General features: G+C 41.7%; 1 protein-coding gene across 15 annotated transcripts in view; it reads right to left on the bottom strand.

Annotated features, from left to right (window-relative positions):
• Positions 1-1,227: 1,227 nt before the first annotated feature.
• Positions 1,228-26,780, bottom strand: part of LOC141394955 (uncharacterized) — a 135,962-nt gene continuing 110,409 nt past the window's right edge. For 7 of the 15 annotated variants that reach the window (XM_073970151.1, XM_073970137.1, XM_073970143.1 and 4 more), the window contains 7 exons: positions 23,745-26,717; positions 23,537-23,635; positions 20,244-20,327; positions 19,875-19,943; positions 13,135-13,771; positions 12,623-12,879; positions 1,228-1,813 (listed from right to left, as the gene is read on the bottom strand). In XM_073970151.1, the coding sequence (XP_073826252.1) occupies positions 12,873-12,879; positions 13,135-13,771; positions 19,875-19,943; positions 20,244-20,327; positions 23,537-23,635; positions 23,745-26,717 (3,869 nt within the window). In that variant the 3' untranslated portion in view covers positions 1,228-1,813; positions 12,623-12,872. The remainder of the gene's footprint in view (positions 1,814-12,622; positions 12,880-13,134; positions 13,772-19,874; positions 19,944-20,243; positions 20,328-23,536; positions 23,636-23,744; positions 26,718-26,780) is intronic. The other 8 variants (XM_073970141.1, XM_073970149.1, XM_073970148.1 and 5 more) reach the window with 3 other exon arrangements.

Below are 26,780 nucleotides of genomic sequence, written 5' to 3'. Positions count from 1 at the left end.
CTACCCGTGCTGATGTATGGCTCCGAAGCCTGGCTACTTGCGCAAGCAGACAAGGCAGTGCTAGGTGTGTTTGAGAGAAAATTTCCTCGAAAGATCTACGGACCAATCTGCGTTGATGGTGAATATCGACGTCGCATGAACCACGAGCTGTATCTGCTATACAACGACATCAATATAGTTAAACGTATCAGATGCAGCGATTGCGTTGGCTAGGTCATATCATAAGAATGGGCGAAGATGAACCCGCTAAAAAGGCGTATAAACACTGTGCAACATTTTTAAGGTGATCTTGTGCAAACAATTCGAACTGAGGATTTTTTGAAAGTACAGACCCCAACGACAAGAAACCCTAGTTGGGTTTTGTTGTGTCAGATCCAGCTCGGATTTTATGGCCCCATCTAAACATGGTTAAATATTGAGTTTTTTAAAAAAAATTCGGGGCTATATCTCTGAAACCAATGCGAATCTTCTTCTGATCTCTGAAGCAAATTTGTAGATAAGGACAAAAATAAAATATTTGGAGAAATAATGGACTCAAAAAACTACATTTATGGCCTCAAATTTCAAAATATATGCAAAAATTCCACAATTTTTATACATTTCGCTCCGTATCTCCAAAACCGTTAATTTTTTCTGAATATTTTCTTTTGGAAAAATATTCCCTGAAATGTAATACACAACTGTTCAGAACATGCCATTGTTGTAAAATGTCGTTTTCAGTACATTTTTCAACGACGATTTAATAAAAATGTCAATAATGTAGTGAAATCCGAAATGCGAGAATAAACTGTTGGTGTGAACTGTGTTTGAAATACGTCTTGTAAAAGATATGATGCAAAATACCGCTGAAACAACATGAAGTAAGCATTTGAGATTTTCAGAATGTTCTAAAGAATTGTTGAGAACTTTATTTGGAATATTTTTGCAAAAGGTTACTTGGTTCAACTCCCAATAGTTTAGCCGATACTAACCAGAATTTCAGCAATTATGTAAAATTTTCTATATTTTACAGATTTTGATGCCCTAGATGGAGTTTTTCTTATGTGTTTTTCTTCGTTTACCTAATAATGCCATGCTATTTACGTGTTCAATTCGGGGATCAATGATGTTTAATTAATCCCAATATAGGACAAGTTACCTTGTATCCATCAATCAGAGGTAAACAATTTGAACGATATTATATCTGGTTTCATTTGATTTTTTTTCTCCAAAATTAAAACATCAATATTTTTAGGGTTTTTTTATTTTTTTATTGAAAATGTTAACTTTTATTACAGTAATTGAGTTTTTTATTCGTTATTATTTGAAAGTGTTTTTTTTTTCTTAAATTTAAAAATAGCCACAAGATTTTTTCTTTTCGCTTTAGTATTATTCGGTTATAGAAGACACAAACTGTATATTAGTATAATACAAAATTTACATTTTTTAAAATTAAAAGTGTTAATATAAAAATTAAAAAATTTAATGCATTTAAACAAAAGTCGTTGCATAAAAAAATAATAACATTAATTAGTTTAATAATTAGAGTTTAGTATTCGAGAAAGTTTTTTTTCTGTTTTAAGAAAAGTAACAAAAATAAAATCACGTTTTTAATATCAAAAAATATAAAATAACTTAGGACGACATACAATACAAGGCATCAGCAAAAAAAGCAAATAATGGTAATGAAGCGAAGAAATCAGATGGAAATAACTAGGGTAGGGAATGTTTAACAAATACCGGAAAAACCATAATCATGATGTTCACGTATATAACCCAAATAGGGTGAATGTTTTATGCCAAAACTATAGGCTGGAACATTGGAAAGATTTATCTGGAAATAGAGAGAAGGACAAGAAAAAATATTAATAACTAGTAAGGAATAAATTAACGTTTTAGATTCACTTTGGCAGTTTTGTTGAGATGTGTTTTACTTATTACGTGTGAAGTAAGCCAGCAAAATCTCAATTTTGTTGTTTTCAAATTTAAAAACAACATTTGTTTAAGTGGGATGAAGTTAAAATTTATTTACGTTCGGTCTTCGCCACTAGACCTAATCAGTTCTTTTAATTCCTTGTATTGAAAAAAAGAATCAAGTTGCCTGTCTTCTGATGATGGAGGATTTCTAAAGTCACAGCATTAAAATGTAATCGTTAAACCCAAGAAATTCTACTGTCAGATACCTACAAGGAAGAAAAGTGAATCAATCTTTCGGCAATCTCAATACGCCGAACTTTTTTTCCTCTCCTAGGAAATCTGAGATCAGGATTGCTGACTCATGTTTTCTATTGCTAGCTAATGAGAAAACAATGACCGGGAAGCTTTTTATATCAGTACACTACAAGATCAAATGTTTTCACCGTTTCTCCTCCAAACAAGCCATGACATTAACTATTTTAAGGATCTAACAGTGCGGCCTAACCGGAGGAGTCAAAAATATTCGTCATCAAAGATTTTCCATTTAACCACCGAAATTTACTGCGCCTACACTGAGTCGCAGAAAAAAAGAGCTCCTTCCTGCAGTTAACGGACATTCACTGGAGACCGGTTGTCAAGCCAACTGAGATATGTTTCACATCCAGACGGTGCAAAATGCGTCTGATCTTCTGATTCGACATAGACTTCTAAAATATCAAACTACGAGAGATCCAGTAAAGATAAAAATGCAGGATATTCTCTATGAAGGTTAAATAAACTTAACAGATCCCAAGTATGTTTGAACGAAATCCGTTTTAGATAATTTCGGGTGGATTTAGCACTTGTCCGTTCGTCTGGCTTGTTGGTGCGTAATTTTAGTTTAGTTTAATCGATCAAAACTTTTGGATCTTCAAAATTAGTTTAAGGTCGTCATATTAATCCGCTCCTTCAAGTGCTTCCCTGAAACATTTTTTTCGCTAAAATGGCACGCACGATAACTAATGAAGGAGAAAACAGATTTGGTCTTAATTTTGCACATTGCAATATTTCGTACAGATATATATAAAAAGTTCGAATATGTACAATACCGATCCACTACTTCAGGTATCTCCCACACAAATGTTAAAACATTTTCGTAAACGTTATTTTGCGGCAGGTTGTAGTCGAGGTCGACGGTACAAAAAATCCCTTCCGACATCAAGTAAAATAACTTATAACTCCCACGGCGGTCAATTCTATGCACCGGATTGACTCGGAGGAATCTTCGACCTGGTGCTGTCACCTCAACGATTATATGTTTGTGTTCGTATATTTTTTCACCATGGGAGCGGCAATATATCCCGGAATGTCTTCTCCGCACTTTTTTGGTCAGAGGTCTGGATAGAGACGAACTCCTGGATCGGTTCTGTTTGTCAGGTCCACATCCACCACATCGGTTGTTGTTGTATCAGCACAGAATCCTACGAAGAAGCATACGTTAGATGCTGGGTTGGCAGCCACAGGCCAAAACACTATGTTTTCGGGTCAATCCGGTACGATAGAACCCGCTGCGGTAAGATATAATGGTTGTAAAGAATGAACGCACTTTCGAGCTGCTTTGGTCTTAGTCGCTTCCAGGACTACTGCGATAGGAATTATGTTGCTGCTTGGTGCGCCAGATCAGCGTGTCTCCAATTTCGTCGTATTACATGACACTCCGCAGTTATCCAAAAAACAAGAAACGCAGAATTTTGTTGTTCAACGCCCCGAAAATGCATCTTTCCTGCAATTCAATTGCAAAGATCTCCGCAAGAAAGTCAGCGAAGTTATGCACTTTATGACTCGGAGGAAAACAAAGCTCAGAGTCACCTGTAGTTTGCAACTTTGGCATTCAGTTCAAGGCAATGACAGCGCTGGCCGAGAAAATTAACAGCTCCACATTTTGCACGAAGCAGCTGCTGCGAGGATAATAGGAGATTGCCACAGCTCACCAGATATCACCATTGTAGGACCTGTTGTAACAAATAACGAGTCCAGGCAACCCTTTATTTCCCTTGGCTTAGAACATCTTCCGATCATGTTTCCGTCAACAGATCACCCGCGAAATCATCCAAAGCGTTCGGCCCACCCGGTATGTTAATGGTAATGCTTTAGCGATGGGATGAACCAGAAGTCTGCACAGTTGACAGGGTTATCCCTCTACTGAAGCCAGACTAAGATGTCAGAAGAGGCGAGTCATAGAGGCCGATCTCCCTCTTGTCGCCAGTAGCGAAGATTCTAGACATTACTACTCCCCATGATGGGCAGCAGTTTCCCAGTTGCCAAACATAAGCATGGATTGCGGAATATGCACAGTACCACAACAGCATAATACTCCATATCCACACATATCAGTTGAGGACTGAACCAGAACAGGCTGGACGACCGAAGAATTATGGCGGCCTCTTTGACCTTTAGAAGGCCAAGCTGTTAGAGGACAGTTACTATATGTGTGCGCGCCAGTCGTTTTGTGGGGTTCAGAAATAAGAAGTCCAAGACCCATAGAGTGCAACAGGGAGTTCCCTAAGACGGGTGACATCTTCGGAACAGTTTAAACTCTACCTTTCTGAAATTCCACATCCTCCAGGCGGCAAAGATATCGCAATGTATACGGATGATTGTACGATCTTGGCGTTACGTCCTATATATGACATAATTTGTGATGGGTTATATCCGCCGCTAAATCCACTGCCACACTGTTCACCAAATCGTCGCCTGAAATGAGGCTCACCTTGAACATATTGGTCGATGGTGTCCTGATGTTCGACCACTAAAATATTGGGTGTAACGTTCAACAGCATGTAAAGGCCTCCGCGCAAGCCACAGTTATTTGCTACAAGGTTAGAAGTAGGAAGCAAGTCGCTGGCCTTGTTGACCTCGTAATAAAAAAATATTCCGGTCTGTGGTAAGCTTTGCGGCACCAGTGTGTACAGTCGTAAAATTTGGCATATCTAGTTCGGAATACACCTTCAGTTACTTCCCCCCAAAAGTGCAAAATTTTCGTTTAAGTGCTATTTGAGGATCGTTTTCAAATTTTTGGCTAAAAGGCACTTCTGCCTCCTCCATACCGAAGACACTTCCTGCTTACAGCGATATAACATCTCTAAGAATCCTACAGAGATCAACAAATCGCCTCCCGAGGCAAGATGCTATTGAGGAGGGAACCCCGACCAAAACCTTGGTCGAAAAGGCTCCCACCGCCTCAATCAGCTGAGATTCTCTCGGATAAGGAGAAGAGGGGTTATCGCTACCTCAAGAAGCTCATCGGCAGGGAAACTTCGTCCATATCGGCGAGGGAAATCATGTTAATCAGGATCAATCTCAGTGTGGTGAACAAGATTGAAAGGAAGCATCCTCACCTACCCAGGAGAAATCCTGTAACAAACTTTCACTCATCCGGATGACAGTAGAGGTCAAGCTGGACTCAACACTAACATCGACTCCTGCAACCGCCAAAGATCAAACTGGGAGCGATGGTTGCTTGACTCCGCGTCCTGCGAGGGATTCGCCTCTTTCGACTTCGATTACCTCTTCAAAAGGAGGCCCTGTGCAAACAGAGTTCCCTTCAATGTCAAGAAGGCCGAGGAAAAAAGTGATGGATCAAAACAAAACCAACCAACCACCAACCACAACCCACCACCACGACAATTGGATCTTCGCTCCGGAACGACCCGGGAACATCCCGGCCAGAGATTGTCAACCCAGCGACAGCTGTATCAACCGGAAGTTTTTTCCACAGGTGAGCAAAATATGCCGGCAACTTTGCTCGCCATCCTTCTAATTCTAGCCGGCATTGAGCAAAACCCCGGTCCATCGATCTGGATTTGTTCAGTGTGCAATAGGCGTATTGCGGCAAACTCCCCGTCAGTTAGATGTAACGTCTGCAGAAACTGGTGCCACCTGAGGAGGTGCTCAGGTCTCACCACACACCGCCACTGGTCACAACGATACATTGCCAGCTGCTGTCAGCAGCCAACAACATCGAGCACGCCGTCCCCTGCACCTCAGAGCAATTCCAACCGCTCGCAGCAAACTGTTCAGCCTGTTCAATGGATCTGTTCAGTATGCAGAGGTGTAATCTGGGAAAATATAACATCCGTTAAGTGCAATGGCTGCAAAAACTGGTGCCATATGAGGAGATGTACCACCTTGCGTACTCACAGGGACTGGAGTCCCAGGTTCATAGCCGCGTGCTGCTCCAACATCCGTGCAGCAAGGACTAGCACTTCCGCTAGGTATTCATCCAGTACTGCGACTAGCACTCCGTCTAGTATTCCATCCAGCAGTGCCAGCTCTAGTGTCCAAACTAGTAGCGCATCTAGCTATTCAACTAGCTATTCTTCCAGTGCCACACTTCCATCCAGTGGTGCATCTACTAGTTATTCTACTAGTATTCGTTCCGGCTCCAATATTCCATCTAATGGTAGCCATATTCCAGCTAGTTATTCTACTAGCAGTTCGTCCAGTACCACTATTCCATCTGTTGGTACATATACTAGTTTCCAATCTAGTATTTCTGCTAGTTCTCCTGCTATTCCTTCCCGTGGTACTACAGCTAGCATTCCGACTAGTTTGTCATTCAGTAGTACCCCTACTAGTGCCCTCGCTAGTAGTGCGGCTAGCATTCCGCCTAGTCATCCAGATCCAGTGAACCGCGCCAATCTCCATTCCAGACAACAGCAAAGCAGTGATCCTTCCATCCAACAGTCTCAGCAAAGGCACCCACAGCAGCAATTAGTGCAGGGTGGTGACTCGATGGCCTCATTCCAAATCATGCAGTTCAACTGCAATGGTTTAAGGAATAAGGTTATTGACATCACCAATTTCATGCACGACAATAACATCCTAATTGCTGCTCTCCAGGAGACGAAGTTGACCAGTAATTGTTCCCTCTCGTCCTCAGGGAATTATAACATCATCAGACGAGATAGGGAAAGGGATCATGGAGGTGGCCTCGCATTTATCATCCAGCGAGACGTCAGATACACTCTGACGCAGCCTCCTGTTCCCCCCCGTTTCGATCCTTTCCTTGAGGTCATGAGCATCTCAGTTCATTCCGATGATTCTGATATCGAGATCATCAATGTATACATTCCGCCCGTCAACAGCATTGGGGCAAGTTATCACCCTAGCATAATTCATCTGCTTCAAGGGGATAACCGAATTGTTCTTGGCGATTTCAATGCTCATCACGAGATATGGCACTCCCAGTTGCCGAACGATCCACGCGGTATTCTTATTGCGGACCAGATAGACGAATCCGACTTCGCATCCATCAATGAGGAATCCTCCACTAGAATTACAGCCAGATGCTCGAGTTCTCCGGACATTTCCATCGTTAGTCCCTCGCTCCTTCCTTTCGCATCTTGGCAAACAAAAGTCGCGCTAAATTCCGACCACATTCCAATCTTGGTCACAGTGGAGAAACCTAGCGATTTCGTTGAGCCCGACAAGCGCACATTCGTGAACTACAACAAAGCCAACTGGCATGGCTTCACGAATTTCATTGACGACTCCTTACGTCACTTGCCGCCGCCCTCATGTGCCAGAAAGGGTGAGAGAACACTAAGGGAAGTAATCCTCAAGGCGGCAAAACGCTTTATTCCAGCGGGCAGAATTCCTCTCATGAGACCAAATTATCCATCCAGGGCATCCCGTTTGGCACAACAGCGCGATCAAATACGTGTCGATGACCCAGCTGACGAACGAATTGGGCAATTGAACGCGGAAATTGAGAACCTGGTTCTCGAACACAGGCGTTCCAAGTGGATTCAACATCTCGACCACTGCACAATTAATTCCAAGCAACTTTGGTCCACAATTAAAAGTCTATCTGGTTCCAACAAGAATAGAAATCTCCCTGCTATAGCCTTCAATAACATTACATATTCCGATGCCAAAAAGTGTGCAACACAGTTCTGCCGCCAATTCATTGAGCATCCATCTTCGCAGAGCAGGTCCAGGCGAGCCGTTTTCCGGAGATGCAAGTCACTAAAGCGTGATTTGCAGCCCATCTCCTTCACATCCAGTGAAGTCGAGAGAATTATCTCCAAATCCAAACCATCTAAAGCCCTTGGGCCAGACGGCATATCCATGGTAATGTTAAAGAAGTTGGGAGCAGTAGGTTTGAGCTACTTGACAAAGGTCCTGGAACTATCAATTTCCCAATTGGTAATTCCAGACGTTTGGAAAGTGGCTCGTATAATTCCTATTCTAAAGCCAGACAAATCCGCTACAAATGGGGAATCCTACCGCCCGATCTCCATGCTTTCACCAGTAGCAAAGGTTTTAGAGTCCCTATTGCTCCCATCCCTGAAACAGCATTTCCACCTTGCCTCCCACCAACATGGTTTCAGGGAAGCTCATAGCACAACCACGGCTTTGCAAGAGATAACCACAAAGATTGCGAACGGCCTAAATCAGCTACGACCACCCAAACGGACCATTGTGGCAGCGCTTGACCTGTCCAAGGCGTTTGACACGGTCGACCATTCCATGCTGATTTCTGACGTCATGAATTCCACCCTTCCCAATGACGCCAAGCGTTGGATTGCCAATTACCTTAATGGTAGGCAAGCCTTCGTTGAATTCCGAGGCCAAAAATCCAAATTCCGCAAGATTAAAATGGGAGTACCCCAAGGTGGAGTACTATCCCCCATTTTATTCAACATCTATCTTGCTAATCTCCCTCCTCCACCAGCAGATATTTCGGTGGTGTCGTATGCTGATGACTGCACCATAATTTCATCTGGTGTTGACATCGACGACGTAAGTGCTAGAATTTCCAACTACCTAGCCACCATCACAAATTTCATCCGGGAGCGCAATCTTCAGCTATCCCCTACAAAGTCCTCAGTGTCCTTATTCACTTCCTGGACGAATGAAGTTAACAACCAGCTTGATGTATTTGTCGAAGGCAGGCGTATCCCCACTGTTCATAGTCCAAAGATCCTTGGGGTAGTTTTCGACAATCTTCTCCACTTCTCTTCGCACGCCACCTACATCAACCAGAAAGTGAAATCCAGGAACAAAGTCCTTAAAGCTTTAGCTGGCACCTCCTGGGGCAGAGATAAGGAGACATTAATAACGACCTATAAGGCCATCGGTCGGTCTGTCTTCAATTATGCTGCCCCGGTTTGGACTTCCTTCCTGAGTGACACCCAATGGAGAATCCTGCAGACGACGCAAAATAATGCTCTCCGAATTGCTACGGGTTGCGTCCAGATGTCACAGGTAGATCATCTTCATGAGGAGACCAGGATGCTGTCAGTCAGGCAACATAATGTGTTGCTGACTAGACAGTTCCTGCTGGCTAGCCATCAGCCGAGTCACCCCAACCATCACGTAGTGATGGAAGATCCACCACCTAGACGCATCCGTAAGGACTTCAGGTGTTACCGTGATGACATCCAAGACGTCATTCCATCGGACGTCAACCGATTGTCTTACACGGACTCCCTGAACATTGTGCACCAACGGGCGGTCTCCGAAGCCATAAGTGTGTACAAAAACAATAAAGTCCTAAATCAACATCCTCCAGCAATTTCGGATAGTGAGAGGCTTCTTCCAAGGCAAACTCGTTCCATACTGGCACAACTTAGGTCTGGTTACAGTAGCATTCTCAATTCCTACAGAGAACGCATTGTTCCCGATACCATAAACAGGTGCCCCTCCTGCCATCAGAGCCCTCACGATACTTCACATCTATTCAACTGTCCGTCCGCCCCCACAAATCTAATCCCTGTTGATTTGTGGTCACATCCAATTGAAGTAGCACAATTCCTTCAATTGCCAACATCAAATCCTATTCACACAACTGATTAATAATATATTCCATTTTCTTTTCTCGTTCCATTCTTCCTTAATAATTTTCAGGAAAGAGCTTCCGAATACAACCGAACTGTTACAACAACAACCCACCACCACCAACCCTTCCTCATCGAAAAATACAGTGAAGAGGGTTAGATCAAGGGAGGAACAACATCCCAAGGCCAAGAGGCCCACCCATAGCCATTACTCCAAGCCTTCTACATCGTATCATCTTTCAAACTAACTTAAGCCAAAGGGTATCTTCCGGATATTTTTTTATCGGGAAACGGTGCTGGGAAGAAGATATGTAGACCATTGGTGCCGGATGAGCTCCGAATATGAGTCATCGACAGATCTGACCCTGACGGCAAGATCAGCAACAGTCGATGGCTACTGGTTGAAGATCGTTGTGTTCGCAGGCTACCGGGAACCTCCCAAACATACGGAGGAATCAAGGTCATCTGCAGTGAAAACAAGGAATCTGTAGACTTTCTTGTCAACACAGCGGGTGGACTTGGTGGGAAGGGTGCCAACTAGCTACCGTTAGTTTTAAGGAGATCCGCAACGGAAGAGTATTATCAGCATGGGTGGCACTGTCCCCTGTGGACCCCGCACGCATACTGACAATACACTGTAGACAAAATCCCAATCTCCAGACTAACTAACTAACTAACACGTTAGTCACCGTCCGGAGAAAAGGGGTCTTACGATCAGGGTGTCAATAGACACACAAGACCAAGAATATTTGAGAAACCGTGAGGGAAAACTACATTTCGGGCTAGGATGGATAAGGTTCCGTCTAGCTCGGAATCAGTAAAGGAACCTAAGCGACAGCCCCTTCTCTTAATTCAGATTAACCTGCATCACTGCAAAGCAGCTGCCGCTGAACTTCTACTTGCCCTCGTGATGACTGAAGCCGACATATCCCTAGTACAGGAAGCCTATTTACACCAAAACGGGATTGCTGGCCTAAACGTATAGTTTAAGGGGTATTCGAGGATTGTTTTGCAATTTTCACCGAAGGTAGTCATTTTTGTACTGATTACAACGACATTTCGTGGGCAAGTTCATGCTGCTTTACATAACGCTAAAACAGCTCTAAAAATAACCAATATAATATATGTCGGTCCATTCTTTCAGGTATATCCCCCGAGAGATTTCAAAACTTTTGTGCTGTAATTAAGTTTAAATCCACTTCTCGGATCGTATTGAAATTAAAATAGCGGGTAGTCCTTGATCATGACTCCAACATTATAATTTTTTCTAGGGGAATTTAATACTGAAGTGAGACCAAACTTCCCAGCAGAGGCGACGGGACTAGCAAATTAACGTGATGAGCTCCATAGTGCCAACCCTAGTGTCAATAAGTTGATGCTGGATGTACAGGTTGGTCGGTGAGCATAAACGGAACAAGTGGTTAAATCATCTGAAGAGTCGCAATATTGGAGCCGGAATAATTGAATTGTGGGCAACGGAAGTCAATCCCGATCCCTGGAAAGAAGAAAGACACGTTTGGTGACGTTACAATGACTGATCCGAAGAGGTGTGCAAGTTATTTCAATCGACATTTTTTCGAGCGTCCCCGTTATTGACAGGGCAAAGAAAAGAGTACTATGTAGCATTAGATCTCTTCCTGCCGAGGAGTAACCACCATAATTTACAATGGATGGTGTTGTGAATGCCATCAGGAAAGTGCCATCTCCACGGTAATGCTGAAGCAACTAGATGAGCCGAGAGTCGAGTATCTCACCAAAGATCTTAAGCTTCCGATAAGCGCTCACCCACATCGTTACCACAGTCTATAAAATGGGCAGAGTAGTCCCGCTACTGAAACCAGGCAAGGATGCCAGCAAAGATGAATCGTACAGATCGATTGCGCTTTTGTCGCCCGTAACAAAGACCCTTGAGGCTTTAGACCTTTCCAAGCTTCAAAAATATATATCCAGTTGCCGATCATCAGCATGGGTACCGTTCACACATATTAGTCGAGGACTCAATCAGGGCAAGCTGTACGATAGACCATTGCTGGTGGCGCTCAAGTTATCAAAAGCCTTTGATACTGTCAAGCACTTTACGCTGTTTGAGTATATCCAGCAGATTAGCCTCCGATCAAGTTTGAAACGTCCGATAACCAATTATATGTGTGGACGCCAGTCGTACGTGGAGTTTAGGAACATGAAGTCCAAACCCCGTAGCGTAAAACAGGGAGTGTTCTAATGTGGGGTGATATCTCCGGAAGTGTTTAACCTCTACCTCACATGTATTCCACCCCCTCCAGACGGCATTGATATGCAGACATATGCAGATGATTGTGCGAACTTGGTATCAGTTGCCATTCCTGATGTCACTAAATCTACGGCCATTCTGTTCACCACGTGGACGGCACAGATGAGAACAGAGTTAAATGTCATGGTCGATGGTAGCAGAACTCCGACCCCAAACAACTCCATAACTCTAGGGGTCACATTCGACATCATGATCTTGTCGTCCGCGCATGCCACAGCTTTCTGCGACAAGCTGAGATATAGGAACAAGGCCCTCAAGTCCCTAGCCGACAGCACTTGGGGTGCAGATAAAGAAACCGTGTTGGCTACATATAACGCGATAGGTTGGTCTGTGGTAAGCTATGCGGCGCCAGTTTGGTCCGGGAATGTTAGTGCAACGTGATGGAAATATATTCAAACTTGTCAGAATGCCGCGCTGAGAACAGCGACAGGGTGTCTCCTCATGACTCCTGTCGACCATCTACATGAGGAGGCAAAGATTCTTCCAGTGCAGCGGACGTCTTAATTCCTATAGGGCAAGGATCGACGACACCTTGCAAAAATTTCTTAGATTTTTGTATATGTTTCCTAAAATTTTATAAGTAAAGGTCATTTGAAAATCAAATACCACTTACCTTCTCTGGGCAATGAGCACCTGGTCCAGGTTTCATATTATCATCACAGGGTAGTTTATGTTTGCCACCCATGGAATACATGGGTGGTCGACGTTTAATGGCTGTATACTCGGAATCATAATAGCCTGGACCGGGAAAGAGTAGATTTGGCAATTGACGTGGCTTTTCACGGCCGGCAATAGAGAATGCCGGTGCTGAGCGTATATTACCTTCCTTGCTGATACCCAATACTGTGGGAATTCTATAGACATTAGGAGCTATGAGGGAAATAACAAAAACAACAACAAACATTAATAAAAAATGTCATCATTAACACCATAGGCTTTAATTCTTGATGAACATTATGTTAGACAATGAATGAATGTTATTGGAGATTTGTTAATGGGGCGGGCAGAGGTTAGTGAGACAGCTCAACTTTTTGATTTGGATTTTCCCTTAAAACAGGCGAGCGGGAGAGGGTTAAAGCTTTTCCGAAAACTTATTTCTATTTCTTTTAGTTTTTTTTTTGTTACCTGATTATTTCTTCTTGTATTGAACTGGCTTCCACGGCATATTTTACACTGGAACTTTTTGCCGATTTCACAGTTGTGGTGGTGGTACCATCCGCCGATACCACTGTATTACATGATCCACTAGCAGCATTGGATTGTTTGACATCAGCACTACCTTTAGCTTGAATTTTCTTATTACCTTCTTCCTTGTAGCCATTGCTGACAGTGCGAACAGTGGTGGTCACCACTTGACCACTTTCACCATTTAGACCATTAATTTTGTCAACTTTTTGAGTGATTTGAGTATTTGTGCCAGTTGTGGTTATAGCGGCGTCATTTAATTTCAAATTTGCCAATTTATTTTGTTGTGTTGTCATCAGTGATTTGGTGTCGCCGGTGATTGTCCGGGTATTGTCATTGACAACATTACCATTGACCAGAGTTTGTTTTCTTACAGTGGTGGTCAGGGCATTATTGTCATTGCCATTGCTAGTAATTGTCGAGGATTTTGGATCTGATGTACCATTTACAGTGTGAATTTCAGTTACTGTTGTTGTTGTGGTTGAAGAGGTGGCCTTTTGTTGTTGTTCTTTTTGATGTTGTTGCAATAGCTGTTGTGTTGCTGCTGTGCCATTCTCTAATATAACAACATTGCGTACTACAGAGTGAGTGCATCAGTTTTAGGAAATTGCAGCAATTATCGATGCAAAATTGTGATGGAGCAATTTAATGTGTGAAAATAAAATTAAAAATTAATTTCGTTAAATGAAATTGCCGTTTATTGTCAATAAAAAAATTAAAGAGTTGATAAATATGGAGGGGTGTTTAAGTAGTGTTTAGTGGGATATTTATTTAGTATTAAGTGCAGAAAATAGTTGTGTTGAATTAAAAAGTTAAGGGGAATGTATGGAGGTGTGTTTAGGTTGTAATTAGTGGAATATTCATTTAGGTTAAGTGCACTGGATAGTTGCGGTGGGTATTTACAAAAGTTTACAAAAGTTTACAAAAGTTTACAAAAATATTATGAGAAATTTGTTTATATTATCTTAAAAAAATCTGAATTTGTTGCAATAATGAGCATGGGAAATTAAATATACCTATTTATTTTTTTACATAAGCAGATTAAAATTTTAAATTTAGTTTTTGAATCAAAGTAAATATGTTAAAAAAAATTAAATGTTATAAATCATTTTTCGAAATCATCGATTGTCACGGTGCTCTTGAACCAACTTTAAATGAAAGGAGCCTACACCTGGGAAGTTTTTGCGGATTCTGAAATTACAATGCTCATAGATGAGCAAAATAAAAAAATCGCCGGAGCGCTTTTTTAAATAAATCGCGATTAATGTTCACATTTTTAGGGTATTTTTAGGTTTTCACGATATTGCTGGGAAACCGCAAGTTCTATCAAAATGGGATTAGAGAAAATGTTCTAGCAGTGAAAATTCTCTACAAGATTGTCATTTATGATATTTTCGTAGGTTTTACCATTTTTGAGATATATACATATATCTTCTAGGCATAGCAGTTCAAATTGGGACAATGCACTGACTGTATCGACTCCTTATAAAACAATGTTATGTACGGTACGCCTTAACTAACTTTAAATAAAAACCGCTTACACTTGGGAAGTTTTTGGGGATACTGAAACAGCAATATTCACAGATGAGAAAAATCAAAAAAAAAAAAAAAAAAAAAACAAGAAAAAATTGCTGAAGGGATTTTTATGAGAAGAATCCAAAAACAAGAAAAAATTGTTGAAGGGATTTTTAAATAAATTGCGGTCAAAGTTCACATTTTTATGTTTTTGCGATTTTGCTTGGAAACCGCAAGTCTTATCGAAATGGGGCTAAAGAAAATGTTGTAGCTGTGAAAATTCTCTAGAGGATTTGACCGTTATGATTTGTTCCTAAGTTTTACCATTTTTAGGTTTTTATACCCTACACCACTATGTGGTAAGGGGTATTATGTGTTAGTGCATTTGTATGTAACATACAAAAGGAAGCGAGATAGACCCATAGTTCCTTCTAGGGATATACATAGAATCACTTTCTGAGTCGATTTATGCATGTCCGTCCGTCCGTCCGTCCGTTCGCAACATACAGGTCGCATTTGTTGACCGATTTCGCTGAAAATTGGGGAATACCATTTTTTAGCTGTCGGAAGATCAAGTTCGAAGATGGGATATATCGGTCCACGTTTTGGTATAGCCCCCATATAACGGTACCCCCCGATTTACGGTATTTTGACGTTTTCAGCTACATTTTCAGACCGATTTGGCTATAATTTGACATTTAGGGTTCTTAAGTGTCAATAAACATATATAACAAAACTTGTAGACATAGGTCCACGTTTTGGTATAGCCCCCATATAACGGTACCCCCCGATTTGCGGTATTTTGACGTTTTTAGCTACATTTTCAGACCGATTTAGCTATAACTTGACATTTAGGGTTCTTAAGTATCAATAAACTTATATAACAAAAGTTGTGGACATAGGTACACGTTTTGGTATAGCCCCCATATAACGGTACCCCCCAATTTACGGTATTTTGACGTTTTTAGCTACATTTTCAGACCGATGTAGCTATAATTTAACATTTAGGGTTCTTAGGTGTCAATAAACTTATATAACAAAAGCTGTGGACATAGGTCCCCGTTTTGGTATAGCCCCCATATAACGGTGCCCCCCGATTTACGGTGTTTTGATGTTTTTAGCTACATTTTCAGACCGATATAACTATAATTTGACATTTAGGGTTCTTAAGTGTCAATAAACTTATATAACAAAAGTTGTGGACATAGGTCCACGTTTTGGTATAGCCCCCATATAACGGTACCCCCCGATTTACGGTATTTTGACGTTTTTTGCTACATTTTCAGACCGATGAAGCTATAATTTGACATTTGAAGTTCTTAAATGTCAATAAACTTATGTGACAAAACTTGTGGACATAGGTCCACGTTTTGGTATAGCCCCCATATAATGGTACCCCCCGGTTTACGGTATTTTGACGTTTTTAGCTACATTTTCAGACCGATATAGCTATAATTTGACATTTAGGGTTCTTAAGTGTAACTAAACTTATATAACAAAAGTTGGGGACCTAGGTCCACGTTTTGGTATAGCCCCCATATAACAGTACCCCCGATTTACGGCATTTTGACGTTTTTATCTACATTTTCAGACCGATTTAGCTATCAATTGACATTTAGGGTTCTTAAATGTCAATAAACTTATATAACTAGTGGACATAGGTCCATGTTTTGGAATAGCCCCCATATAACGTTACCGCCCGATTTCAGGTATTTTGAGAATTTTATCAACAAGTTTTAACCGAATTATCTGTAATTTGAGCATTTGACATTTGAAATTCTTAGTTGTCACCACACCTCTCCACCAAAAATTGTCAAGAAAGGCCCCATATAACGGTACCTCCCGATTTTCAGTAATTTGATGATTTTAGCTACAATATTAAACCGAACTAGCAGTAATTTGACATTTGAAGTTCTTAGTGGTCACAACACCTCTCCATCAAAAATTGTCAACATAGGTCCATGTTCGGATATAGCTCCCATGTAACGGTACCTCCCAATTTTCATTAATTTGGCAATTTTAGCTAAAATTTTTAACAGAACTAACTGAAATTTGACATTTGAAGGTTGTAGTGGTCACCACACATCTGCATCAACAATTTTCAACATAGCCCCAATATAACGATACTTCCCGATTTTCGGTACTTTGAGGATTTTACTTCAAATGTTTAACCGAACGTAGGTCCATGTTTTTGTATAGCCCCAAAACAAACCTTCCGATTTTCCGTACCTTAGCTTTATTTTTTGGACGAACTTTCTGTAATTTGAAATTTAAAAGTCAACAAAAATTGTTCATTTAAGTTCATATTTTCGTATAGCCCAGATACCTCCGAACTAGATGTTAATGACATTTGAAGTTCCCACGTTATGTACCGATTTTCGATATTTTGAGGATTCTAGCTAAATTTTTTAACCGAATTAGGAGTTATTTGACATTAAAGGCTCCCATGATAAACTGTCAACATAGACCCATGTTTTATTATAACCCCTATATAACAGTACCTCCCAATTTCTAGCCCACCAAAAATTGTCAACAGTTAGATATAGGCACCATAAAAAAGGGCCTCCCGAATGAAGCATTTTATGTACATTATCTGACATTTTAACGTACTCACTTAATGTTGGGGACAGGAATGAATATTTTATGGTGGAGGGTATGAAAAGTTCGGCCCGGCCGAACTTAATACGTTTTTACTTGTTTTATATTTCAATGGAATAAACGATAGAGTAGTGATTATTAGGCAAAAGTTCATTCATCCCTGCTACAGGAAATCATTTTTGAGAAAAAAATGTCAAAAAGTCATAACCCTAGTATACACTGTTTCATACGGGATAATGGTTTTAGACCCCAACTATGTTTGGACTAAATTTGTTTCAGATAATTTGGACTCGTTCTGGCTGCTGCGCACGATAACTCTCGAACGGATGAACCGATTTGGTCCAAAATTTGCCCTTCGTAATATTTTGTCCAAAACTTTGTTTAAGTTCGTTGATGGGACCTCCTCAACAAAAATTTGAAAATGTTCGGCAAATTTGTGCACACGATAACTCTTGAATGGAGTAACCGATTTGGTCAATACTTTGCACTTCGTGAAATTTCTACCAGACTTAGATGAGGTTCCAATATCCACTCCTTCGGGTGCCTCCCAAACAAAATTTCGGAAAAGTTCAGTTTAGGACCTACTCCCGCATCGCTTTGATTTTTGTTGAAGCAACTTGCATTCGCTGCCTCAATTACGACGGTAAAAACTTTTTCAGGGGCAAGGCCATACTTCTTGAGAAAACAGACCGAAAAGTGTAAAAAGCCCCTATGGCACCATATGCTGTGGCTGGAGAGTATGATAGCTTTCGAACTGATCAACCGATTTGGTCCAAAATTTGGCCTTCGTCATGTTATATAGCAGCTATATCCAAATCAGCACCGATTTCGATATAATTTGGAATATTTGTTTCTAGACCGAAATCAGTCACACATTCCAAATTTCATTGAAATCGGACAAATACGTAAAATCGGCCGAAAATATATATGATAGCTATATCCAAATATCAATCGATTTTCACTACCTATTGATTAAAAAAATGAATTTCCCCAATTTTCAGCCGAATAGGACAATAAATGCTACCTCAGAAAGTGATTCTATGTACTATGGAACTATGGGTCTATCTCGTTTCCTTATGCATGTTACATACAAATGCACAAAGACACACACACAGTGTGGTGTAGGGTATAAAAATGGCTCTTTTGGCCCATTCCTTCCTACATACTCCAATTTTGAGTCTTAAGTCAAATAAATTTTTTTTGGCAAAAAGTAAGCATTTTTTCGGAACATCTGCAATAGTTAAGATTCTCCCTAAATACATAATTTTTGGTAAAAAGGATATCGGTTGAGTAGCCGGTATTCGATATGTCCATATAGGAATAAATTAAAACAGGCTGAGGGAAAACAACGCCAGTCCAATTTAGATAACTTTGTCATCAGAAACTGGAAGGTATCTGACAAATCGGGAATAATAAACTGGGTGCACTAACAACGTGATCGATGTTCTTCTTCTTCATACGACAAAATTTGACATTGATTGGAACTCATATAAGGCGATCTTCAATAAGTATATGAGCGAAATCAAACGGCCCGAGAAAAAGTCTGGACCAGTTTCTGCGGGCCGATAGAAGGAGTCAACGACGCAGCTAGGTTTCGAAGAATACTCTTCAAGGACCCTAAATCCAAGTATAAAGAAAACCTGATGGTACGTGGATAGACTCTGGTCTTGGTCACCCATTTCTCAAGCTGCAAGGACGTCAAAACCAGTCACACAGAGTGTAACAACCTCTAAATTCAAGCGGAAATGGGTATAGATCTCATTGGAAAGGTGGAAAGAAAAAACAATCTAAAATTGACAGTCAACAGATTCAAAGTGCATAAATCAGCTGTTCTAGATTGAATTACACCGGCGATGCTTCAATATACCTCTCCGCATTATTTTGAGTCGTTAATAGGCAAAAGTTCGTTCATTTGTTCGTTCAAATTCAGAATGTCATAAACTTAACCCTTATATAGGGACTATAGCAAACATTGGTCTATATGAACAGTGTTTTATGAAAATGTTTTCTAACCTATGGAAACACAAAATCCCATATATGAAAGAGATAATGATGCTCTGGTGGACGATTTACTTAAAGAGGAAATGTTTCTTGTAAAGGTTAGATTAAAAGAATTGTAATGACATAGAAACTAGAAGGACTGAATTTTGCAATTTCGATGATTATGACGAGAAGTCGCCACTAATTGTTAGCATTTTAATAAGTGTTCAGGCTAGTTGGAACCGTGTTCAAACGACTGGGCTGTGATTTTTGAATTGTATACTAAGTTATTTAATAATATTCAATTTGGATATTGTACCAAAATTTAAAATAAAATTTTTAGTTCATAAATTAAATAGAAAACAACAATACTATTTCTTTTAAACCATAATCCATTCTACATTTATTTATTAACCTTCATTCCTTAGAGACGTTAGAAATTAAAACTAATTTAGTTGAAGTTCCTCTTAAGCAAATGTTAGTGGAATTAGAAGTTTTTGCTAAACAGGCGATCCGCTGAGAATCGCCGCAAAATATTTGGCTTTTACTATATAAACTTTTTGTTTTTGTTCCTAGCTAAATCTTACCAGGACTTTTCATACGTCTTTCACGTCTCTGTATGATACGATCTTCAACATAAGGTCCTCGTGGCATTACTGCACAAATTTAACGCGAACACATAAATTATACAAACAAGCACACACGTATTTACATAAATGTAATGTAAAATGAAAAGAAAAAAGAACAAAAGAAAATAAAATACATATAAACAAAAATTTTTGTGTAGAAATGGAAAATATTTACAAGAAAATGAAAATAAATGAATAGAAAGGACTTCATAGATTTATGAAGAATAAATGAAACATCGGCTTTTTGAAATCCACGATATTTTTTGATGCAAATGAATACTGAGAGTGCTTTGTAATTTTTCGAGTATTGTTTGAGGACCACCTTACCTGGCATAATTGATGTTTTGTGACCAAAAGTATATGCAGGAGAGTGTTCGGGGTTATAGTTTTCAGGATGATAATGGCCGGGAGCTGTTATATATATATATACAGAGATGGGAAAAGAAAGGAAAGTTTAAAGAAAAGAAAAAAGAGAATTATATACGGAACATAACACAAGACATAGAAGTAAAATCACGTTTTTTCATGCAATTTGAAAGAAAGTGTGTAGTAAGGTTGGGATTGCGAGATAAAGGATCGGTGCTCAGAGGTAATATTTGAAAGAAAAAAATAAACTTCAAATTCCGAAAAGAATGTTTTTAGAGAGCAAATTAATTACCGATACCTAGTATCTGAGGTCCGATACCTCAGTATCTGAGGTCATAACTCAGTAACTGCCGTCCGAAACCGCAGTATCTGAGGTCATAACTCAGTAACTGACGTCTGAAATCGCAGTCCTGAGGTATTGTATTTCACACACTGTGGTCATACCCTGGTCAATGAGGATCGATTCCTCAATAAATGTGGTCCTATACCACAGTAGATGTGGCCCGATTCCTCAGAAACCGTGGTCCGATACATCAGTAAATTAGGGCCGACAGCTCTTTAATTATGTCCGATACATCAGTAACTGTGATCCGAAACCACAGTAACTGTAGTCCGTTATCTCAGTACCTGAGGTCATAACTCAGTAACTGACGTCCGAAACCGCAGTAACTGATGTCCGATATCTCAGTAACTGAAGTATTATATTTCACTTCCTGTGGTCTTATCCTGGTCGCTGAGAATCGATTCCTCAGTAACTGAGGCCCGATACCTCAGGTCTGAAACCTAGAATCTGTGGTCAAACCTCAGTAACTGATTTTCGATATTATAATTCAATACTTAAGTTTCGGTGGTCGTACCTCATAACGGATGATCGATACCTTAGTAGCTGATACGTTAGTAACAGATGTCCAATACCTCAGTGACTGAAGACCGATACCTCAATAACTGAAGTCCGATACCATAGTAATTGTGGCCCGATACCTCAGTAACTGAGGTTTTATTCCTAAATAATTGATGTCTAATATCGCCGTATCTGAGGTTCGATATCTCAGTAATTGAGGTTCTATATCTCAATAACTAAGATTCGATACCTCAATAACTGAGGTTCTATAACTCAGTAGCTGGGGTCCAATACCTCAGTAATTGATATCCGATACCTCAGTGACTGAGGTCCGGCACATCAGTGACTGACTGAAGTATCGAACTTCAGTAGCTGAGGTCCGATAAATCAGTATGTTAGGTCCGACAACTCTGTAATAATGTCCGATACCTCAGTCATTGAGGTTCGATACCTCAGTAACTGAGGTCCGACACCTCAGGAACTGAGATCCGAAACCTCAGTAACTGTAGTCCGTTATCTCAGTATCTGAGGTCATAACTCAGTAACTGACGTCCGAAACCGCAGTAACTGAGGTCCGATATCTCAGTAACTGAAGTATTATATTTCACTTCCTGTGGTCATATCCTGGTCGCTGAGAATCGATACCTCAGTAACTGAGGCCCGATACCTCAGGTCTGAAACCTAGAATCTGTGGTCAAATCTCAGTAACTGATTTTCGATATTTCAAGTGCGATATCACAGAAACCGAGGTATGATAATTCAATAACTGGGGTATGATACTTAAGTTTCGGTAGCTGATACTTTAGTAACAGATGTCCAATACCTCAGTGACTGAAGACCGATACCTCAATAACTGAGGTTCGATACCATAGTAATTGTGGTTCGATACCTCAGTAACTGAGGTCTTATTCATAAATAATTGATGTCTAATATCGCCGTATCTGAGGTTCGATATATCATTAACTGAGTTTCGATACCTCAATAACTGAGATTCGATACCGCAATAACTGAGGTTCTATACCTTAGTAGCTGGGGTCCAATACCTCAGTAATTGATATCCGATACCTCAGTGACTGAGGTCCGATACATCAGTGACTGAGGTCCGATTCATCAGTGACTGAGGTCCGATACCTCAGTGACTGAGGTCTGATTCCTTAGTAGTTGAGGTCCGATGCCTCAGTAACTGAAGTCCGATACGTTAGGAACTGAGGATCGATACCTCAGTAACTTAGGTGCGTTGTCTCGGTATCTGAGGTCCTATTTTCTAAGTAACTGAGGTTCAATATATCACTAACTGAGGTCCTATATCTTAGTAACTGGGTCCGATATCTCTGTATCTGTGGTCATACCACACAAACTGAGGTCCTATATACCGATACCTTAATAACTGAGGTCCGATACCTCAGTAACTGAGGTCCGATACCGTAGTAACTGAGGTCCGATACCTTAGTAACTGGGGTCCAATACCTCAGTAGCTGGGCTCCAATATCCGATACCTCAGTGACTGAGGTATGATACCTTAGTAATTGAGGTCCGATGCCTCAGTAACTGAAGTCCGATAACTTAGTAACTGAGGATCGATACCTCAGTAATTGAGGTGCGTTATCTCGGTGTTTGAGGTCCGATTTTCTAAATAACTGAGGTTCGATACATCACTAACTGAGATCCGATACCGCAGTAACTTAGGTCCGATACCTTAGTAACTGGGGTCCTATATCTCTGTATCTTTGGTCATACCACACTGACTGAGGTCCTATACCTCAGTAATTCAGGTCCGAAATCTCAGTAACTTAGGTCCGATATCTCAGTAACTGAGTCCCGATACCTTAGTAATTGAGATACGATACCTCAGTAACTGAGGTCCGAATCCTAATAACAGAGGTCGGATACCTTAGTAACTGCGGTCCAATACATAAGTAACTGAGATCCGATACCTCTGTAACTGGTTCCGATGTCTCAGTATCTGTAGACACACCTTTGTAACTGGGGTCCAATATCTCAGTAACTGAGATCCGATACCTTAATTACTGATGTGCGATAAATCAGTAACTAGGATCCTATATATCAGTATCCGTGGTCATACTCCAGTAAATCAAATTCGATACCTCAGTAAGTGAGTTCCGATATCTCAATATCTGAGGTCATACCTCCGTAACTGTGGTCCAATAACTCAGTAACTGAGGTTCGATACCTCAGTAACTGAGGTCCGATATATCAGTATCTCTGAGATTATACGTTTTGTAGGTCCGATGCTTTGTAACTGAGGTCCGATACTTCATCAACTGAGGTCCGATATTTCAGTATCTGTGGTCATACTTCAGTATATAAGGTCATCCGACATTAATTGAGGTCCGTTACCTAATTCCTTAATCTTATGATCTCTAAAATTGTTCCAATTCAATTAAATTCCTACCTGGTGCATCGACAACCGTCTTAGTTACGGTTTTACTGCCAAAAGTGTAGGCTGGAGTGTGATCAAGAGTGTGCTTTTCAGGTTCATAGGCAGTGGGTGCTATAGAAATAATAATTTACAAAACAATGAAAATCAAGTATATTTACAATAGAGGTGCTTCAGATTTCTGCATGCTAAATGGGACCAAACTTCGTTTTCGCCTACTTACCAGGTGTATCACTGACTCGCTCCTGTTTCAATTTCATACCAAAAGTAAAGGCCGGCGTATGTCCTTTAGGATCGTACATTTCTGGTTTATAATCACACGGTGCGGGGGTAGCGTCCACATGATGGCTAACTGTACGGCCGGTTATGGTATAGGATGGTGTATGATCGAGTCGTACCTTTTCCGGGCAATAGCTACCTGGGGCTGGTGAGTCGCTAATGATTTTCACTTCCTTGCGGCCAACAATTGTAAAGGCCGGAGTATGATCTAAGCGTACTTTTTCGGGAGCATAATCACCGGGAGCTGGTGTGTCTTGGGGTTTCTGCAACTCATGACGCCCGGTGATGGTGTAAGCAGGTGTATGATCTAAACGTACCTTTTCGGGCGAATAGGCACCTGGTGCTGGTGAATCGCTGGTAATTTTCACCTCTTTACGTCCCACAATTGTAAAGGCCGGCGTATGATCTAAACGTGTCTTTTCTGGTGCATAATCACCGGGGGCTGGGGTATCACTGGGTTTGTGCGTATCATGACGCCCGGTGAAGGTGAAGGCTGGAGTGTGATCTAAACAATGTTTTTCGGGAGCATAGTCGCCTGGGGCTGGAGTCTCACTGGGTTTGTGGGGATTGTGACGTCCAGCCATGGTGTAGGCTGGGGTACCATCTAGCCTATGTTTTTCGGGGGCATAGTCGCCTGGGGCAGGAGTGTCACTGGGTTTGTGGGGGTTGTGACGTCCGCCCATAGTGTAAGCAGGGGTACCATCTAATCTATGTTTCTCGGGAGCATAGTCGCCTGGGGCTGGAGTGTCACTGGGTTTGTGGGGGTTGTGACGTCCGCCCATAGTGTAAGCAGGGGTACCATCTAATCTATGTTTCTCGGGAGCATAGTCGCCAGGAGCTGGCGTGTCACTGGATTTGTGGGGATTGTGACGTCCGGCCATGGTGTAGGCTGGGGTACCATCTAATCTATGCTTCTCGGGAGCATAGTCGCCAGGGGCTGGGGTGTCACTTGGTTTGTGGGGATTGTGACGTCCGCCCATAGTGTAAGCAGGGGTACCATCTAATCTATGTTTCTCGGGAGCATAGTCGCCTGGGGCTGGAGTGTCACTGGGTTTGTGGGGGTTGTGACGTCCGCCCATAGTGTAAGCAGGGGTACCATCTAATCTATGTTTCTCGGGAGCATAGTCGCCTGGGGCTGGAGTGTCACTGGGTTTGTGGGGGTTGTGACGTCCGCCCATAGTGTAAGCAGGGGTACCATCTAATCTATGTTTCTCGGGAGCATAGTCGCCAGGAGCTGGCGTGTCACTGGATTTGTGGGGATTGTGACGTCCGGCCATGGTGTAGGCTGGGGTACCATCTAATCTATGCTTCTCGGGAGCATAGTCGCCAGGGGCTGGGGTGTCGCTTGGTTTGTGGGGATTGTGACGTCCGGCCATGGTATAAGCAGGGGTACCATCTAATCTATGTTTCTCGGGAGCATAGTCGCCAGGGGCTGGCGTGTCACTGGGTTTGTGGGGATTGTGACGTCCGGCCATGGTATAAGCAGGGGTACCATCTAATCTATGTTTCTCGGGAGCATAGTCACCAGGTGCAGGGGTGTCACTGGGTTTGTGAGGATTGTGACGTCCGGCCATGGTATAGGCTGGGGTACCATCTAGTCTATGCTTCTCGGGAGCATAGTCGCCAGGGGCTGGGGTGTCACTGGGTTTGTGAGGATTGTGACGTCCGGCCATGGTGTAAGCAGGGGTTCCATCTAACCTATGCTTCTCGGGAGCATAGTCGCCTGGGGCTGGAGTGTCCGTGGGTTTGTGGGGATTGTGGCGTCCTCCAAAAGTGTAAGCCGGAGTACCATCTAAATTATGTTTCTCTGGAGCATAATCACCGGGAGCTGGGGTATCACTTGGCTTTTGTAAATTATGGCGACCACCCATGGTATATGCGGGCGTTCCATCTAAGTTATGCTTTTCTGGAGCATATGCCCCTGGCGCTGGTGTATCACTTGGCTTTTGCAAATAATGGCGCCCAGCCATGGTGTAGGCTGGAGTTTTGTCCAGCTTTGATTTTTCTGGAGCATAAGCTCCAGGTGCTGGTGTATCATTTGTTACCTTGGGGTCATGTTTGCCAGCCATTGTATAGGCAGGAGTGTGATCTAGACGTACCTTTTCGGGACAATAGGCTCCTGGAGCGGGTGTATCATTGGTGATTTTAGCTTCTTTGCGTCCACTCATAGTATAGGCAGGAGTGTGATCCAGACGTACCTTTTCTGGTGCATAGTCGCCAGGGGCTGGAGTATCACTTGGCTTCTGGACTTCATGTCTCCCCTTAATGGTATAGGCAGGGGTGTGATCCAAACGCACCTTCTCCGGACAATAAGCTCCCGGGGCTGGAGTATCGCTTACAATTTTGGCTTCTTTACGACCAGTTATGGTATAGGCAGGGGTGTGATCCAGGCGTACCTTTTCTGGTGCATAATCTCCAGGGGCTGGAGTATCACTTGGCTTCTGTACCTCATGTCTCCCCTTAATGGTATAGGCAGGGGTATGATCCAAACGCACCTTTTCCGGACAATAAGCTCCAGGGGCCGGGGTATCACTAACAATTTTGGCTTCTTTACGACCAGTTATGGTATAGGCAGGGGTGTGATCTAAACGCACCTTTTCTGGTGCATAATCACCAGGCGCTGGGGTATCACTTGCCTTGTGGACTTCATGCCTTCCTTTTATTGTATAGGCAGGAGTGTGATCCAAGCGCACCTTCTCCGGACAATATGCACCCGGGGCCGGGGTATCACTTACAATCTTCGCTTCATGTTTACCGGCAAATGTAAAAGCTGGTGTATGATCTAAACGAACTTTTTCCGGAGCATAAGCTCCAGGGGCTGGAGTGTCATTTGTTTTTCTTACACTATGGCGGCCTGAGATTGTAAAGGCTGGAGTTTTATCCAATTTGCATTTTTCAGGTTCATAGGCACCGGGGGCTGAAAAAGTTATGCGGTTTTTTATTAAAGAATAAGCAGGAAAATTATTTAGGCACAATTTAA

The sequence above is a fragment of the Musca autumnalis genome, unplaced genomic scaffold, assembly GCF_047663935.1.
Source record: "Musca autumnalis isolate F117 unplaced genomic scaffold, ASM4766393v1 scaffold_2, whole genome shotgun sequence".
Classification (NCBI taxonomy): Eukaryota; Metazoa; Arthropoda; class Insecta; order Diptera; family Muscidae; genus Musca; species Musca autumnalis.
Note: the sequence above shows the minus strand (reverse complement) of the source record. Positions and strands in the feature narration are given on the sequence as shown.